At 46.1% G+C, this 17,629-nt stretch overlaps 1 protein-coding gene across 2 annotated transcripts; it reads right to left on the bottom strand.

Moving 5' to 3' along the window:
* Positions 1 to 374: 374 nt before the first annotated feature.
* On the bottom strand, positions 375 to 15,805 carry ptbp1a (polypyrimidine tract binding protein 1a). 2 transcript variants are annotated; one of them, XM_086127257.1, is made up of 16 exons: positions 15,742 to 15,805; positions 14,837 to 14,890; positions 14,701 to 14,731; positions 10,288 to 10,348; positions 9,917 to 10,089; positions 9,631 to 9,777; positions 9,351 to 9,524; positions 9,136 to 9,243; positions 8,048 to 8,228; positions 7,526 to 7,603; positions 7,248 to 7,405; positions 5,935 to 5,968; positions 4,913 to 5,005; positions 3,765 to 3,981; positions 2,968 to 3,045; positions 375 to 2,879 (listed from the first exon to the last, which is right to left on the bottom strand). In XM_086127257.1, exons 1-16 carry the CDS (start codon positions 15,747 to 15,749, stop codon positions 2,747 to 2,749), a joined length of 1,728 nt encoding a protein of 575 aa, XP_085983383.1. In that variant the 5' UTR covers positions 15,750 to 15,805; the 3' UTR covers positions 375 to 2,746. The 2 variants fall into 2 exon arrangements, with proteins under 2 accessions (XP_085983383.1, XP_085983382.1); XM_086127256.1 differs by lacking the exon at positions 15,742 to 15,805 and adding an exon at positions 15,170 to 15,733.
* Between the last annotated feature and the right edge of the window lie 1,824 nt (positions 15,806 to 17,629).

Genomic DNA, 17,629 nt, shown 5'->3' with positions numbered 1-17,629 from the left:
AGGGCCTAGGAAAACAAATTACCGTCCACATACTGGTAGCAGTGCAACCATGAACAGAATGTTGAAAATAAATGTAAAACGCTTCAGAGAAATCTAAAAAGCATTTTCATAGAGCGATTACAATTTGTGTATGGAGGCGGTAACCGAGAATGCCCTGCTCAGCCACTGCATCTTAAGAGGAATGCAGTTCCCTGCGCCCTTTTAGTCAGTTTGACAGGCAAAGATGTTCCATGTTTAAAGATGAATAAAGCTGGAAATGCAGCAAGATTCAACAAAAAAAGGGAGTAAAACGTGATGGCGGACAATGTTACAAGATGTTAATTAGGCATCAGCTTCACAGGACAGAAAAGAAAGAGAAACCAACTGAGGCCAGATGAAAGAAACCAACTAAAGATTTATTGAAGGCAGCAAAAGTAAAGAGAACAAGATGGTGGCGGGGGAGAGGGAGGGGGTAGATCCAGAGACATGTGTTTATACCAGCTTTAATGTCTTTGCGTTACATTGTTTTTAAAGCCCCCGAACGAGGAAGGGAGCTTTTTCTTTTATCGGTCTGGTATTGTCATATCAAAATATACATGTTTTGAAACGCAACATCAATATAATCCAAATGATTGTGTGGTACAAAAACATGAATATATACAACCGTCAGCCCTGCGTCATACAATAACCCGCACACCCCCTGTATAAAAAGAAACAAAAGCTTGAATCGCAAAAAAAAAAAAAAAAAAAAAATAGTGATCTAAACCATTTGCAAGACATCTTGTTGGGCGCTTTGCAACATTGAGGAGGGGAACGCAAGTGGGCCAGACGTACAGTATCGGTTTGTACTCAAGTTGTGCGTCGAAGGCATATCCATGGAAAGGCAACTGAGGAAAGGCAACCGAGGCCCGCCTTTTGCGTGGAATAGAAGGCAAAATCTTAACTGTGTGGAATAGGAAAGGAAAAAAACTGCCTTTTGCGAGATAAAGGGTAGGCGGAACTCACTTGCATGGAACGGGGGCAAACTCACCTGCATGGGCTACAACCCCTTAAATCACAACACTACAAAACCTCACCGGGGAGAAGGTACTTTGGTCCTTAAGAGCAAGAACAACAACAACCGTTTGTCTGTAGCTACATTTGTTAAACCATGCATAATCTTGTACAAAAATAGACGGCACACACACATACAAAAAAAAAAACGCTCAAGTGAATGTGTGTGCGCACATCTGGATCGGGACTATACAATGGTCAAAGGCTTGTGAAGAACCGGCGCTGGAGGCACTCGGGGAATGTGACAGCGCTTAAGACTTTTTTTGGGGTGGGTTAAGAAAAAAAAAAAGTGCACAATAGCACTTGACTGTAGCATAAGTCAAGACGCCAAAGGAAACACCACCTTGCAGCTGTCCCCTAACAGGTAGCATTACCTGAGTTTGGTGGTCAAACTGAACGTGAGCAGCCAGGTGAGCAGGATGGCGGGGGGGGGGGGGGGGGGGGGTTACCACCACCCAAAAAAAAAAAAAAAAAATACAACAACAAAGAACAACTAAGAAATTAATCTACAGTAATAAGGAAGAAAAAAGGCAAGCTGGACCAGAAAGTATGTGGGCCTCAAGGTAGCCCTGCCAGCTCCACTAACAATTTCAAGACGTAAATGCTAAACATAAAAAAAAAAAAAAATTGAGAAAATGAAATAGATAAATGTATAGGTGTCCACATACAAACGAATGCAAGGTAAGGTTAAATGAGCCTGCGACACGATACCATTAAGAGCGCTACATGGCCTAGCATCGCCTATCTGGACTTACATTCATCGTTTCTACATAGATATTGGGATACATGCACACAAATCTTTAGTAAACATTTGTGTTTTTTTTTCTTTCTTCATAGAACGAGCCTCAACTTCCCCTGACGCCGGAGTGACACTTAAGGCGGGCGGCTCGGAAAGGTTGGGTGGGGGGGCGAGTAAGGCACATGACTGTGTAGTCCATAAAGATAGCTTTGCTTGACGGACAGATAGTGTACGATGGATAGTGGTGCACATCCCAATGAGCAAACAGCCTTACAAGAAGATGGCATTGGGGGGGAGACATGAAGGCGTTTGGTGATCTGGGAATTCGCCTTATATCATGTCCGACCGGCCAAACGGGCAGTGGGGGGGGGGGGGGGGGCATATGTCGTCGCAACAGGAATGCTGAAGTGTGTCGAGTACGGATGGCGCTGGCCATTTTAAGTAATTTGGTCTTTTTAACTTCGTCAGCTGCCTCAACTTCCGATGTGTCTGTCTCGTGGTCTCAATGCAGACCTTTGCTCGCTTTTAGTTTGTGTACCAAAAGAGCAGATGCCAGATCTGGTCCGGCCCGCTTTTCTTTCCAAATCGGTTGTGCTTTTTCATTATTGTATCGATCAGATATTGAACAGGGCTCTTTAAAATTAAAGTCTTAAAACATTTTCATATAAGGCTGGAAGCTTTTCCCTGAATCATAAAACTTCCTTTTTGAGACATGAGCACCATTTTCCCCCCCAGACAAAAGTAAACCAACTAGCCATTGCTCTGATCAACATACATGGTGCCATTTGATATATATAAGGGGGATCATAAAATAAAGGGGGTGGGGAGAATCAGATTTTGCTCTGATGACACTGAAGGGGAGTTACTTTCTGCAGAGAAACAGCTACAAAACCTGTAATTTCCACCGAGTGCGACCGGGAGAACGGTGCGCAATCAAGATGGTGAAATGCGCTTCGGTGGGGGAGCTGAAGGCACTCAGATGGTGGATTTTGAGAAGGACACTCTAAGGTGATGGTTCTCGCCCAGGTCATGGTTGTGGAACTCAATCAGGCACTCGATGGCCTCCTCCACCGAGCCCATCTGGATCAGGGCCATCTTGCGGTCGTTCCTGTTCAAAAGAAGAAAGGGGGCTTGATACCTGGGCCTCAAAAGAGGAAGAAAAATTAAACAAGGGGAGCAGGTGTGGGGTGCCTTACTGAAAGAACTTGAAGGCTTTGACCGTGGCTCCTGAGCTGGCAAAAAGCCTCTTGAGGTCTTCCTCCACCACGGCGGGCCTGAAGGTCGGGGGCAAAGTTGTGAGCTTCCATTTCTTCTCGAACAGCAAAATTCCGCCATATTTTCACGGTTGGCAAGCCATTATTTCACCTATTTGCGGGTTTCTGTCAAACTCGTGCCTCGTGCTGAAAACCCCACATTTTTACGTTTTGTTTTTGGCGTTCTTGTCTAAAATGGCCTTAACAAGAACTGGTGTCAAGGAAATACTCATACATCATACATCTCAACGAAGCAACAAGCCGTGCGTGTCGGGACCTAATTCTGGGTTGTTAGTAGAAAGGACGCATGTGCACATTGCAAACTACAGTCAATTTTTCAAATTTATCAAATCATCTGCAAGCCCTTATTTTTAAGGCAATCTAAGATGAATTTGAAATATTACAATGAAGTCCCAACATTTTTTTTGGTAACCATCCAGTTTTCATATAAACGTCAAAGGAGTAATTTCCTTTGGCGCCATCTTGCTGTCAAGGAAAAAAAAAGTAGTGGACTTACATTTCAACAAAAATGTTTCGCCGCCATCTTGTAGCATGTATAGGTACGAATTCATTTTGAGATTTTTACTGGGGTTCAATGTAAATTCTTGCCATCATAGTTTATGGTATAGTTAAGGTTTCAACTATTGAGATAATATAAACATTTTAGTCCAGCATCCATGTCTAAGGGCTCGGTCCGCGTGATTCAAACCATAAAGCTACCATGACAAAGAACAACTCACGGTATGTTGGACAAATGGAGCGTGGCTGAGGGGGGAAAGATGTTTGAGTAGTTCTTGGAACCGGGCTTCTTGAAGCGATGCAGCGGCGAGTTGCTGAAGTCTTTGGTCAGGCCCTGGTCCTCCTGGCCTTCTCGCGGCAACTGCACTGTGGTGTGCTTGGACACCGTCACGCGAATGGCCCTGCCGTGCAGCCGCTGGCCGTTCAGGTGGCTAATGGCTACGACAAAATCCAGATTAAACGACATTGGTTCACCTCGTCTTTCCTCTTGGTAGGCTGCAGAAATGCAAGTCTAAAACCAAAAAGTATGGCCTTGCATGGCTCAATGGCCAGCTTGAGTCATTTTGTTTCGATTCCGTTTCGAGGCAAAACGGACTGCGTTAGGCATCCTGCACGTTTCGCTCAACGACATGGAGCCGTATCATGAAAGTCAAATGAAATAACTCTGAAGGTCAGTTTCAAATTCGTGTTCGCTAACCTAGAGCAGAGCAAGCACACTGATGGTTGGCTTTGTGCGAATGTTAATCTCATTCACAGTTCTATTCGCTTGGCCATAATGCAATACTGGATTTTGAATTTTAAACTTATGTTAATATCCGCATGAAACAAGGACTCGGAGGCTACTGTTCGATTTGATTGCCTCAGACCAACAGAGTTTAAAAAAAAATTCCCCACAGTCTAGAGTGCAATATTGCAAATTCTTCCTGTATTTTTTTTTTAATGGCAGCTATGTACCTGTGCCAAGGACTCGCATTTAAATGACGATCCATTGAAATCAAACCACTTCAGGGGAGAAAAAGGAACCCCCCCAACGTCATACTTACTCAAAACCTGAATTGTGACACAAAGGCACAGCGCAATGATAGCGGAAGCGTCTCTTGCTCTATTAAAGCGCAAACCTTTTTCATTTTCCTTCGCGAGCGTTGCATCGAATACCAGCTAGCGTTTTGAAAACTAGAGATTGCCAAAAACGACAACTGGAACTAGATTGGCTGCCTATGATTCTACATGGAAGCTTCACTGTTGAGCACATGTATGTGGCCATTTTGCACGGCAAAAATCGACCACAACCCCCCAAATGAAAGGCATACAACTATTTAACAGTAAATCTGTACATATGCACTCATAAGAAAGAAAGAACTGGTGCTACCTAGTTGAGCCTGTGTGCCATCCGCCATCTGGATCAGAGCGTTCTCCTTTTTATTGAACAGGATCTTGACTCTCATCACGTCGCCATACACACCTAGAAAATAGGAGCACACCGTCAGACGGGAGGGCGGGCAAACGGTGGAACTGGGTGTAGTTGTCAAGAGTCACACACAACCAATCACAGCAGCCAACACAATTTTAGTAACGATGCTACGGAATCTTCTAGCGAATGAATGAACGCGTGCTGATTTGAGGCCGAACTAAATTCGATCTGGTGGCGAATCAGTCTAACCCTAAATAAGGAGCCTTTTGTTAAGACAGGACAGTTGTAGAATACAATTTTTAAAGTTAGGCTGTAAGGAGGGGGGCAGATTTAAAGGGGTTGGGGGTGAAAGGAAATAAAAGTAACAAGTTTAAGGGGTTTGATTGCTTTGGCATGACGTTGATTCTTAAACAACTTGGAAATCTAGCCAAAATCATGCAGGAGTAAAACTACACATGCATAAATCAACACTGAAGGAACTACAAAGGACATCATCCCAGGGGTCTCACATCAACTTTTGAGCTGCAGCATTTGATTTTTTTTTCTGCTGCTTCGGATTTTTTTTTTAATTGCCACTTGTAATCCCCCCCCCCAAAAAATTGCAGAAACCAATTATAGCAGCAGCTTGTCCTCAGAGAAGCCACCACACACATTTCCACTGAGGGTGCTGCTCTTTTGAAAACAAAAAAAAAGTGTTTAAGCACAGCAACTGTTCAAAAATTAAATGCTGCAGGTCTGAGCACACCGAGCCTCCATGTCTCTCAAAAAAACCCCATGTCATCCAAAACCAGATCTCTCGCACTCACTCACACACAAAGACAAATAACCCCCAACCCTCCCTTGGCTTGGCTGACGACAAGCCATCGGCGTCTTAAGAAAATCAAATCAAACTTAAAGCCAAAATAACATGAGACCAAGACATGCCCACCTTGCCAGGTAACAGTAGTAATAAAAAAGGAGATGAAAGGATGATAACGTACCGAAAAGAATAAAGAGGCAGTGTGGCGTAACGCTCTTTAGAGACAGCAGGGGGAGCAGCGGGGCCAAAAAGGGTGGGAGAGGGCGGGGCCGGGGTAGGGGGGGGGGGGGTGTCAGGGTACAGGGGAAAAGAGGCGAGGAGTGGAGGACAGTGGAGTGGAGTGGAGTCGGGACATGTCCGCAGGCCACAGGCAGCAAGGTCCACGGGAAGGCCACAGTACCATGGTGGAAGGAGAGAATGGAGAGAGGTCAAGGAGGAGAACAAGGAGGAGGAGGGAGTTGATGATGAGGTGGTGATGAGGAGGAGGCAGTGTGAATGTGGATATTCGGGGCAAAAATCAGTTGGGTGGGGGCGATTGGGGTGGCAATGAAGTGATTATGTGACAGCGGTATCCAATTTGAATGGCCATTTTTGGGGGGGGTGGCAGAGGGGGAGCAAAAAAATAATAAAACAGGAGGAGAGGGCGTAATTGATCATTGGCCGTGCAGTGAGTTGGCAAGAGTATAAGTGGGGCGGGATTGGACAGGGAAGGGGGGGGCAGGGGGTTAAAACAAAAAAAAGGAGGGGGAGAGAGAGTGGGAGAGAGAAAGGAAGTAAAAAATAAAAAACAAGGTCAGTATACACAAAGAAATGTAGTGCTTCAGACAGTAGAACTGGCTAAATTAAAATGCACTGTCACTATGGGGAACACTAGGAGAAAAAGAAGAGAAAAAAAGATTAACAATGAAATACAGAAAAAGGCAGAGACAATATGTACTTTTAAATCACACGCTAGACTTAAGACGACTTAGCATGGGGTACACTTAGCTGTTGAAAAGGTTTTAAATTTGCCATCATCTTTTTATCTTTTCCTAAAACAATGATGAAACAAGTGATATGCGAGTAATTCAGCAGATGCTAAACAAAAAAAAAAGGGGGCAGCCCTAAAGACGCATTTGTAAGCAGTAAAAAAGTAATATTGTCTCTCCAAACAACTCAAGAATGATTTCAACTTATGAACAAAAAATGAAGATATGGAATGTTTTGGATTTTTTTTCTTTAAACAAAAACAAGAAGTTAGTGTACTTGAATAAACTTTTGACAGTGAGCAAAGTGGCAGGTCAGAGATGCAGCAGGTTTGGTCAAACAAACAAGAGGTCCGAAAAGAGAAGTGCTTTTAACCAAAATGGCCTTTTTTATTTTATTTTTAATCATCTCTTGAAAGTTTAGGCTGCTCTCCAGCTCGTCTGATCACCTGCAAGGGGCGACATTGAGCAGCCTGCCACACAAACATGCTGCGGCCTGCTCAGAAAGCCTTGCCAAGTGTGTACTGACCTCCGGGTTCAGATTGCTGACCAACAGGACGTTGTGTCCGCTGGCGGCAGCGAGCCCGGCCAGGCTGAGGCGACTAGCGGCGGCCGCTGCTGCGGCCATGCTGCCGTGCCCGACGCCCAGAGACGCCAAGGCGCTGGGGATGCCGGGCATTGCAAGACCTAAAAGAGGAGCAAACGGGTACAAAAACAAACAAACAACAACAAAAAAAACAAGGTACTATCATACACCGCTAAACTGCCAATCCAGAGAAGATGCTGGAGTAAAGAGACTGCACTGACCTGCTTGCTGGATGGCGAAGGCAGGCGGGAATGCATGTGCACCTCCATACGGAGAGGCGGATATTATACCTGGCGCAGCTGTGGGGTGGAGGCAGTCTGTTAATGACTTTCAACACACCTATACAGTTCCTAGCACCGGGTAGCCACTCCCCCCACTCCAAAGCGCACATGAGTGGCCTGCACTGTTCTAAAAATATCTCACCAGTGATGAGACATTAGGATTTTCCAGGAATGTTGGAGAAGTGAAGCCTACAACAGACGTCAACTTTATTTGGTGTTCAGAGTTCCTTCAAATGCCGGCAGGCGTGTGCCCACTTCGATTTAACATTCCTTTGAATGTGACTCTTATGAAAACAGCCTCATTAGAGGGTGTGCACACTTGGGTAACCACATTGTTTTACTTCTCAAAGGTTAGAAATCACTCCTCCTGGGCTTCACGTTTTGTACCACAGAAACTTCTGACACATCATCCTGTATTTAGAAACGTATTCAAAAGAATTAAACGAATCGTCGTCTCCTTACCAAAGGCAGCAGCTGCCATGGTCTGGTGGTCCAGGGCGGCCTGACTGTCAGCGGTGGGGAGATCTAGGCGGGTGTAGTCCCTGCTCTTGTCGTTGTTGTATTTGACATTCAGGTTGGTGAGCTTGGAGAAGCTGATTCTTAGCGTGCAGCAGGCGTTGTAGATGTTCTGCCCGTCTAGACACTGCGAATAAAAAAAAAAAAAGGACAAAAAAAAAAAAGTCAGGATGATTTAAGTGGTGTGCCGTGTTATGATTGACACACCCTCGGAATTTCTTGTGGGTCAGCAAAACTGCCACTTTTTTTTTGCCCCTTAGGTGGCAGGCACATTGGCCTCAGTGCAGAGTTTGATTCCAGCGCTGCCCTCCAGAGTTTGGAGACTCTTCCCATGCCTGCGTGGGTTTTTTTTCCCCCGGGTACTCCGGTTTCCTCCCACATTCCAAAAACATCCACCGTAGCTTAATGGAACGCTCTAAATTGTCCCTAAGTGTAAGTGTGAATGGTTTTTCGTCAATGTGTGCCCTGCGATTGTCGTGCAACCTATACAGGGTGTCCCCCAGCGACTGCCCGAAGACAGCTGGAATAGGAAGCCAGCACAACCCCGACCCTAATGAGGATAAGCGGATTAGAAAATGGATGGATGTACCCTCTTACATTTCATGAGGCGCGACTGAGTTTTGGGGGGAACCCAACATTCGTTGATGCGCAAATACGGGACATTATCTAATAAAGAGTGTTGACGAAATTCTATTGAGCCAAAGCAAATATTTTACACTGAAATAAAAACCGTCTGAATTCATCTTCAATTTACTTGCCATGCACGCAATAACACCATTGTATGAATGCTAACTCTTTGCTCCACATTGTGTGTGTCCTCTGCCATCTAGTGGAGAAGCATTTGTTTCGCCTGTCACATTCTTGCATTGATCAACAGATACATTTGCTGCTAAATCCATATTTAAAAAACCCTTACATTTCCAAACCAATTAAGTGTAACAATCATGGATAATCTCCCATCATTGCACAGCGCTCACGAATCTAAAGGCTATAAAGTGAGCCACCCCTGCCACCTTGGTTGGACCAAATCTTACTTTGGCATTGTGGGCCATCATGGCGTCGGCATACTGGATGAGCGCCTGGAACTGGTTGTTCTTTGTAAATGTGATGATCTTCAGCACTGTGCCGAATTTGGAAAATATCTGAGGGAGAGGAGAAAAGCGCGCATGTTAAAAGCAGGCCTGCCTTTTTATTCAAATGCCTGTGGGGGGGTGTCAGGTGGGCAAGCGACGCCCCTGGCTCCGCGCACCTGGTGCAGCACGTCCAGGGTGACCGGATAGAAGAGGTTCTCTACGATGACTCGCAGAACGGGACTTTGAGCGGCGGCGCCCACCAGGCCGCTGGCGTCCGCCGCGATGGCCATGCCGGCGATCCCGCCGCCGCCGTGCAGAGCGTTGACGGCCTGCAGAGCAGCCTGGGCGCGCTGAAGGGGGGAGGCAAACCAGATGCGCTACTGAGCACGCGAGCCATTTGAGGTGTGCTTAGCGAATTGAAAGCAAATGCATTAAGCATTCGTGTGTGCGCCTCACCACTTGGTTGGGGGAGTTGTCCGTCTTCAGCTCTTTGTGGGTGGAGTACTGCATGTAAATGGGGTGGTTTCTGATGACGGGCGTCACGGACAAGTAGTAGCTCACCATGGTCTGAGCACACTCTTCGCTGTTCAGCTCCAGGAACGCCTATGGGGTGAAATGGAGAAGCACAAGTGCATTAAAAAAAAAAAAGAAGCTGTTTTTCAAACAGGAAAAATTAAACAACACGCATGACAAACATGTTCATTGCCAACTTAACGACACGGCGCACATTTTAAGGCCCTACCTGGTTTTTCCCTTTCAGCATCAGCAGATTGGTGACTTTCCCAAAGGGCAAACCGAGCCCGATGACCTCGGCCTCGTTTATATCGCTGGGCAGCTTGCGCAGGTGAACGACGCGTGACGGAACACCGGGACTGCGGACGTCACCCTTGAATTTTTTGCTGTCGTTGCCATTGGCTGCAAAGGGGGCGGGGTAGGGGGGACCAGAGACAGATACAATCAGGGGAGTGAAAAGGCGTCTCTAGGCCTTCCTGAATAATGGATCGGTCGCCGTGGCAACACATACAACACAGACAAGGCAAGCACTTAAATGAGAGCTGACCCCCCCCACCACACACACACACACACACAAACGTTCCATGGCGACCCCCCTACCTGAGTTCATGATATAGGGCCCGTTGGATATGCAGGAAGAAAAGAGTTCGTCAGATCCCCTCTGTAGGAAAAGAAAGGGGAAAAAAAGGCTTGCTTTAATGTGGGGAACGACAAGCACGCAGGAGTGCAGGTGGCGAGCGCGGCTCTCGTGTTACCCAACCATTGTGTGCTAAGGTAGGACGTACTGTAACCCGAGTCTTGAAAACACCCTTTAGGAGGAAACAAAACCTCTACTGGCCACCAACAATGAGACGACTTGGCTTTGTCCTTTGACATGATGGGCCCGATTGTCCTGTTCATCTAAAGTTCTCTTTTTTTTGTTTCTTGTCACCACTAAAGATGATTTTCCAGGTGCACGCGCACTGTGCATGAAGGAGTCGTTTTCAAAGAGGCGCAAGTCATTGACAAATGACAGCAAATTCGGGCAATTTGCCCAAGACTCGCGAAGATCCATTTTTAAAAAAATAAAAAGAGGGGAGGGGGTGGCACTGAAAACATTTGGTCGCTTTCTTTTCCAATATGAACACGTGAGGCTTAAGTTCAATGTTTGACTTACTACAGCCCCAGAAGAGCGCGAGTGGAAATACGCATTTGACCTGACAATCGGCAGAAGGCCCAGAAGAATCACAGCAGATCCAGAAGAGATTTACAAACCACATTTGAGCATTGCTCCACTTCGAGCGCTTTGTCAAGATGCTTCAATGACAAAGCGCGAATGCCCACCCCCCCAATAAGCACACGCAAGGCTATGGCTCTCGTTTGTCACAAGGGATGTCACCAACAAATCTGTTTAGAATCAGAACCCGTGATTTCATCAAATACTTTTGCAATCGCTGTTATAACGCGAGGATACACTAAATTAGCTAATGAGTTCTTAGAAATATTAATTACTAGCCACCTCGTAGTCGCGTAAAGGCGGGTGGCTCAAATTTCTGTGCGGACATTTTCTCTCTATCCCAGCTTCAATTTGCAGTCATGACATAAAACATGACTTTGATCCTTTTTTTGGGAGTTTAAAGCAAGCTTAAACCGTGAGCATCTTTTTTTCTCTGTAATCCGTAGCGGCAGCCATGCCCCTGAATGAGTGCGTACATACTCCAAACGTCCGTGTGATAAAGATGGTTCCGGGCGGCGGGCGCAAGGATGAGCGTTGTTATGGTTTCGAGGCAAAAATTTTTGTGAGCCACTTAGCCGCATTAGCCTATTAAACCCAACCCTAGTTGCAACACAGTTCATTCATACACTCGTGTATTGCCTTCAGGAAGGAAGCAACAAAACTGGTACGGTAAGTATTGGCGTCGTTCTTTTTACGATGATCCCGACGTCTGACATTTTGAGTTAAAAATTGCACCCAGTAAACTAGTTTGTGCAGGCGCATTAGCCAGGACTTTTGTTTTCGTTTCATACTAATGACCTAGGTGTGTTCCTCACACAAATAACGTGTTTGTGAAGTGATTAGCAACTTCGGAACGGGCCTCTATCGTTACGCGTAGACGACCACTCTTGTGACCAGAGTCGACGTTTTCAAAACACTTCCTGCCACTCGGCACTCTCAACCGGGTATTCGAAGGGAAACACAAGGCGACGCCATCTCAACTGGAAAGACGGTGATAGCCTCCGAACTCTGCCCCCGCCCTCCTCCATCCCCAACACTCAATGTTGTTCACATGGCCTGGCGATAATGAAGTACGGCAGTCACAAGAAGTGGCTCAGTGGACTAAGCTCCACAACGGGGGCCCACAATGAATGAAGGTCCTGTTCCGGATGAGACTGGGGGCATTGTTACGTGGCAGAGCGTAAACATATGGAACCCCTTAGGACTCGCTGGATTTCAAGAGGGCCTCGCAGTTGTTCTAAAACGGAACCAGTCGCACGGGTTCGCGAGCATTGTTTTCATGGCTGGTGAACCCGAGCGAACGAGCCTTTGCGTTGCACAAGGTGGGAGGTTCCCGGACACTCAATACCTCCGCCGACGGGTGGCCAGGCATCAAATTGGACACCTACCTGCCCCCCCCCCCCAAAAAAAACCCACGCACATCTCACCTTACTCCTTTGGCCCATGTCTCACCACTTGACAAAGTTTAATTGAAACAGGCCAAGTAGTTTAATGAACATTTTAATCCACGTGTTCTACTTGCTGGAGATTTTTTCTTCTTCAGTATTTAGCCTGTGTGATCACATCTACAAGGCACAAACATTGTGCTGGCTCCTTTCGCATGAGTTGAGTTAACCCTCTTGTTCCGCAGAGTGTCAAAGTGACCCCTTTTAAAAGTAGTAACAAAATAGTTTTTCCATTTTAAAGTTCCACTTGGCCTAAATGTAATCACCAGGCACCCATCCTGTCTTATCCTCTCAAAAAGTCATTTTTTAAAAATGCAAAATGACAAATGGTATGATAGCGGTAATGCATTACTTTCAGGTAATAATGAAGGCAACTATTTTTTTATTGATTTTGCTTTTCATTTCCGACACCTTTTGGATAAAACATAATCTTGGGGTTATTTTGACCCGGAAACGTTATTGCTGTTCCTGACAACTTAGGTTGATGGAAATAAAACAACTCGGTGGATTTCCTCCCCCGTTTTGACAATTTGTAAAATGACTCAAGCCAAGGGTCAAACTGAGCGAGGACACCGCTGGTCCCGAGAACCGAGGAGTGGGCTCCACATATTTTGATTTTACCATTCAAAACAGTATTATTGTACACGACTGCGGCATTAGATAGCACCAACAAAATGTAGTCTGGCCATGAGAAATCAAGGACAAGGCTCCGGCTTGACTCGTTGTGGGCAGATGACGTCACGCCATCACTCAACAGAAACAAGGGGGGGGGAGGGGAAAAAAAAACAGGAAGAGCAGCAGCAAGACCAGGCCTGCTTCCTGGCTTCTAGTTAACTCCCCGATGAGGACTTCATGATTACATGCTTCATGGTATTTCCCTCTTGTTCCTCATTCTAATTATAACCACAGAGCTGAGAAGCTACAATATATGTAAAAGCAAAACCATTGCTTCTTTTGGGGGTGGGGGGGGGGGGGGCGTTCAAGACTAACATAATTGCACTAGATGAGCCCGTCGTTCTCTCTCTCTCGCGCGCGGCACCGACGGCTAAATAGGAGACCTTCAGATAATGGTGACGCACGACTGGCTCACTTCCTCAACATGTTGTGCGGCTTCCACTCAAAATGGATCATTTGAACGGTAGGCTGTTTGACCGTTTCTTAAAGTACGCACTTGTCTTTTTTTGGTTTAGCGCTAAAAACAAAACCCATTTTGGACTTGGGAGAAAGGTAGTAAAACGACGGTGAGGTGCAGGTATGCGCATGTTTTTTTTCCCATCATCTGCCATTGCGGTGAATGGGAGGGGGCAGGGAGTCTCACCAGGGGGACTTTGGGGGAGGAGGGCTTTGGAATGTGACCGTGGAATTCCAGACGCTCTTCCCCAGACGAATAATTACAAGATTCCAGCAAAGCGGGGCACCGTCAGTGAGCGTCGCAAACACTTATTTATCACAAGTGGAGTATCCGGCCATTAGGGAGACTATGTTGAAAAACAGGCTGGGCTGGAAGGAGAGAGGGTGTGGTTTGTCCCCTGTCGAAGGCATGTACCTGATGACTTGTTCAAACAGACACGCAGACCTTTGGCCTGCCAAACAATGGCTCGACATTGCTTCTAGTCATGCCACCCACACTATCCCGTTCCCCAGGTGCTTTTACGGAACAGAGAGATAATGCGGAGCAAAGTCGCATCGGCCCAGACTGACCAATAACTGTGGTCCTTTGATGTTTGCGGCAAAGTCTTTGAACATCTGCCCTAAAACCGACGATCGCTGCCAAGAGATTAAACAAGACTTTTTAAAGATTCAAGCCGTTTTGTTTTTTTTAAAGTTAGGGCCGAGACAATACTCTCAAGTCCAAGGGGAGTTGAAAATGCTCCCAGAGAACACTACGAATAAACAGGAAGATTCATTTTCAAATAGCTGCACTGTTGACGGCCAACCGCCGCATACCAGATCGGACGTCATGAGAGATGATTGCCGTCGCAACCGCAACAAAACGGCTTTAGACAGCGCTTTCATAATTACAGGGGAGAAGCTCAAGCAAATGGACAAGCCAACTCTTTCCCAGTGTCTGCAACGCTTCTTCACGCTTTCGACTGTTCACAAAGTACACGTAAACAACTGACTTGAGTCTCGGAGGCCAGAGTAACATCTGTGGAACTTTTGGGCATGCATTTAGGTCAACCAATCCTTTTTGATTATAATGCACCTTCAACAATTACACAAGAAACAGACTTCATAACGCGGGTAATAAAGCAACCCCCCCACACACACACAATCTCCCTTCCCATGGATAAAAGCAGTTACAATGAAAGAAAATGAGTAAAAGACAACAAAAAGACAAACAATGCTTACCTTTGTGCCAACTGATATGTCATGGACACTGCTGTGGAAAAGACAAAACAAGGGGGCTGTCAGCAGGAAATTGACCTGCAAATGTAAAGTAATACCAAATTCTTGAACAGGGGACGCAAGAAAGAAATCTCCTTACTCAATTTCAGGGACGTAGCCGGATCCCAGAGGGTACAAGTCAGCGTCAAGGCGGCTGTGAGGTTGCAGGAAAATAAGACAAACGCAAACTTTTAGCTCTCGAGTACGCAGAGAACATCTCGTGAAAACGGACAAGAGTCAAGTGAGCACACTCCGGGTACACTGAACACGAACAAACAAGACACGAACACCATTCCAACTGTCGAATTCAGGTGATCGACGAGGAAGGTGTGGGGGGGGGGGGGGGGTAGAAAAAAATAAGATGCTGCGGGCGACTTTGAAGCACCCCCCCCCCCCCCCGACGAACAAACGCCACGCCATAAAGTCGCCTTACTGTGGTTTGATATGGCTCCCCCCCGGCGGTTGAAAAAGTCCCTGGGATTGAATCAAGGCGAAATGTTGGGAGGCGAAGACATCGGTTGCTTCCAACATGGCCCTGACTCCCCGCACAAAACATGAATGCGGAAATGAGACACGTTGCTTTAGCTCGACCTGCCCCAACTTAACTCGCTCGTTAAAAAAAATAGACAGAAAAGAAAGACCAGCATAGTTTAAGCAACCACACTATGAACTACCGCCCTCCTGCTATATCCGCTAACACGATTGCGAAGTCTTCACGGGAAAATAAATGAACCATTTTTTTCCATAACTTGACGACGGCTAGCGGAGGTTAACGGCTAGGTTAGCAGCTAACTGTTGCATGTTTGGGTGAGCGACCGCGGAGGAGGGGGAGGCGGAGGGGATGAAGAAAAAGGGGGGGGAAAAGTAAATTTAAGTAACAACTTTCGCCAGCGGAACACAAAAAAAGCGACGACGAGGACGCCGCGAGGCGCCCGTAGGTGTGAGCGCGCGGAGGATTTACGCGTGGAAAACGGCGTCGGGGAAGCGGTTGCGTTTACAACTCACCCGTCCATTGCACAAGAAAAAAACTGCAGGTCTGAGGCGAAGGTAGGGCGGCAGACTTGCTTGATTTTCTTACAAAATGGCTGAACGCGCGCAGGCGAGCGCTGATTAGTCAGCTCGCCTCCAACAGGCCGGAGAAGGCGGGGATTAAAGGCGACCAGCACTGCCATTGGTCATAACGGCCATCAGTTATGTTGAAGGGGGCGGGAGAATGAAAAAAAAACAAGGCCGCGGCAAATTTCCACTCATCGGCCAAAACATTAGGAACACCAGCTGGTTTTGATTGACGTCGTCAAATGAGACATTAATTTGCAATACCCAAAAAGCATAACGCATTCACTTGAAAAAAAGTATCATTTTTTTCTGAGTAATGTATTTTGGGGTTTTGTTCTTTTTGGGGGGGAAGGCGTTTTCTCTCTGGTTATAAGAGGTATTTTTCTCTGTACTGTGTATTTTTCCCTGTCATAAAAAAGAATCAAAAGACCGAAAAATATATTACCAAAAAACGGAAAAAATAATCTGAAGAATGGTAATAAATATTTCAAAACACACAAAATCAATGAAACACAAACAACATCACCAAATACTGTAGTCCAAAAAACAAAGCCACCTCCTAATAAAATACTGGGAATTTTTTTTCCAAGAGAATGTAATACGCTTCCGTAGTTTCAATCGGTGTTTCCTGTTATCAAACGAGATACCGTATGTCAATTCATTCATCCATCCATCCATATTCTTATCTACTTATCCTCACGAAGGTCACGGTCGTGCCGGAGCATATCCCAGCTATCTTCGGGCAGTGGTGGTGGGGTGGGGGGGCACCCTGAATTGGTTGCCAGCCATTCACGCTCACACTCACACCGAGGGACAATTTAGATTTTAGAGTGTTCCATTATGTTACCATATATTTTTGGAATGTGGGAGGAAACCGGAGTACCCGGAGAAAACCTGCGGAGGCACGGGAGAACATGCAAACTCCACACAGGAAGGCCCGAGCCAGAATCGCGAATCCTGCAATTCAGCACGAAAGTTAAGGGGTCACCATACCATCACAAACTATATTGGTCCATGCCTAGTTTCAAGTAGACGACATTAGGGGAAAAAAAGAGTAACTTTCAACCCTTAACTCTAGCGGCATTTTGGGGTAGCCTCTGTGTCAGGATTAAAAGTGGGACCTTGGAATTTTTTCTTCAGAGTTAGGGTTCTCTCCACCTAAAATCTTTGCAAACCTTGTTACACTGTATCAAACTGGGATAGTTCCAATATTTTGCAACTCTCTGCTAAGTTTTTGGACTTCCCTACGTGGTGAAGGACCAGGAGCGTGTCGTTTGGGGGCCCTCGCTCCACATCCATATCGCGCAAGAGTTTGAAGATGAATGTTTATCTCGTGATGAAAACGGTTTGCGCTGTGTTGTCTTTCAACTATATTTTAATTCGACAACAACAAAATAAAAACAACAAAAAAAAAAAAAGAACCATATGGGTGCAATGTGTATGTTTGCCCTTTACTGGACAGCAGCTGGTGCTGAAATTGACCCAGCTCCAAAGTTCATGATTATTTCAGTGCTGTGGACATGCGAGTGTGTTTTGCACATTCCACAGTGGCTCATAAACGCCCTTTAGTGGCACATTGAAAGAACTGCAATTTGCAGTCACGTGACACGGAAGCAAGCGAGTCACTTCTTCATTACTCATTCACCTGGTTTGAGTGACAAGTGGTTCTCTCCTAACCCAGGCGTTGGGGGTTTACTCCTCGGCCATTGTGATCATGTCGAAGTGTCCTTGAGCAAGACTCTGAACCCTCAGTTGCTCCTGATGTCGTGTCATCAGGAGGTAGATGAGGTAACAGTATGAAGCACTTTGAGAAGCACAGGTTAAAAAAAAAAACGCT

This window comes from Hippocampus guttulatus, chromosome 13 (assembly GCF_054856545.1).
Source record: "Hippocampus guttulatus isolate MCC_2025c chromosome 13, RoL_Hgut_1.0, whole genome shotgun sequence".
Taxonomy (NCBI): Eukaryota; Metazoa; Chordata; class Actinopteri; order Syngnathiformes; family Syngnathidae; genus Hippocampus; species Hippocampus guttulatus.
This window is presented reverse-complemented; position numbering and strand designations above follow the sequence as displayed.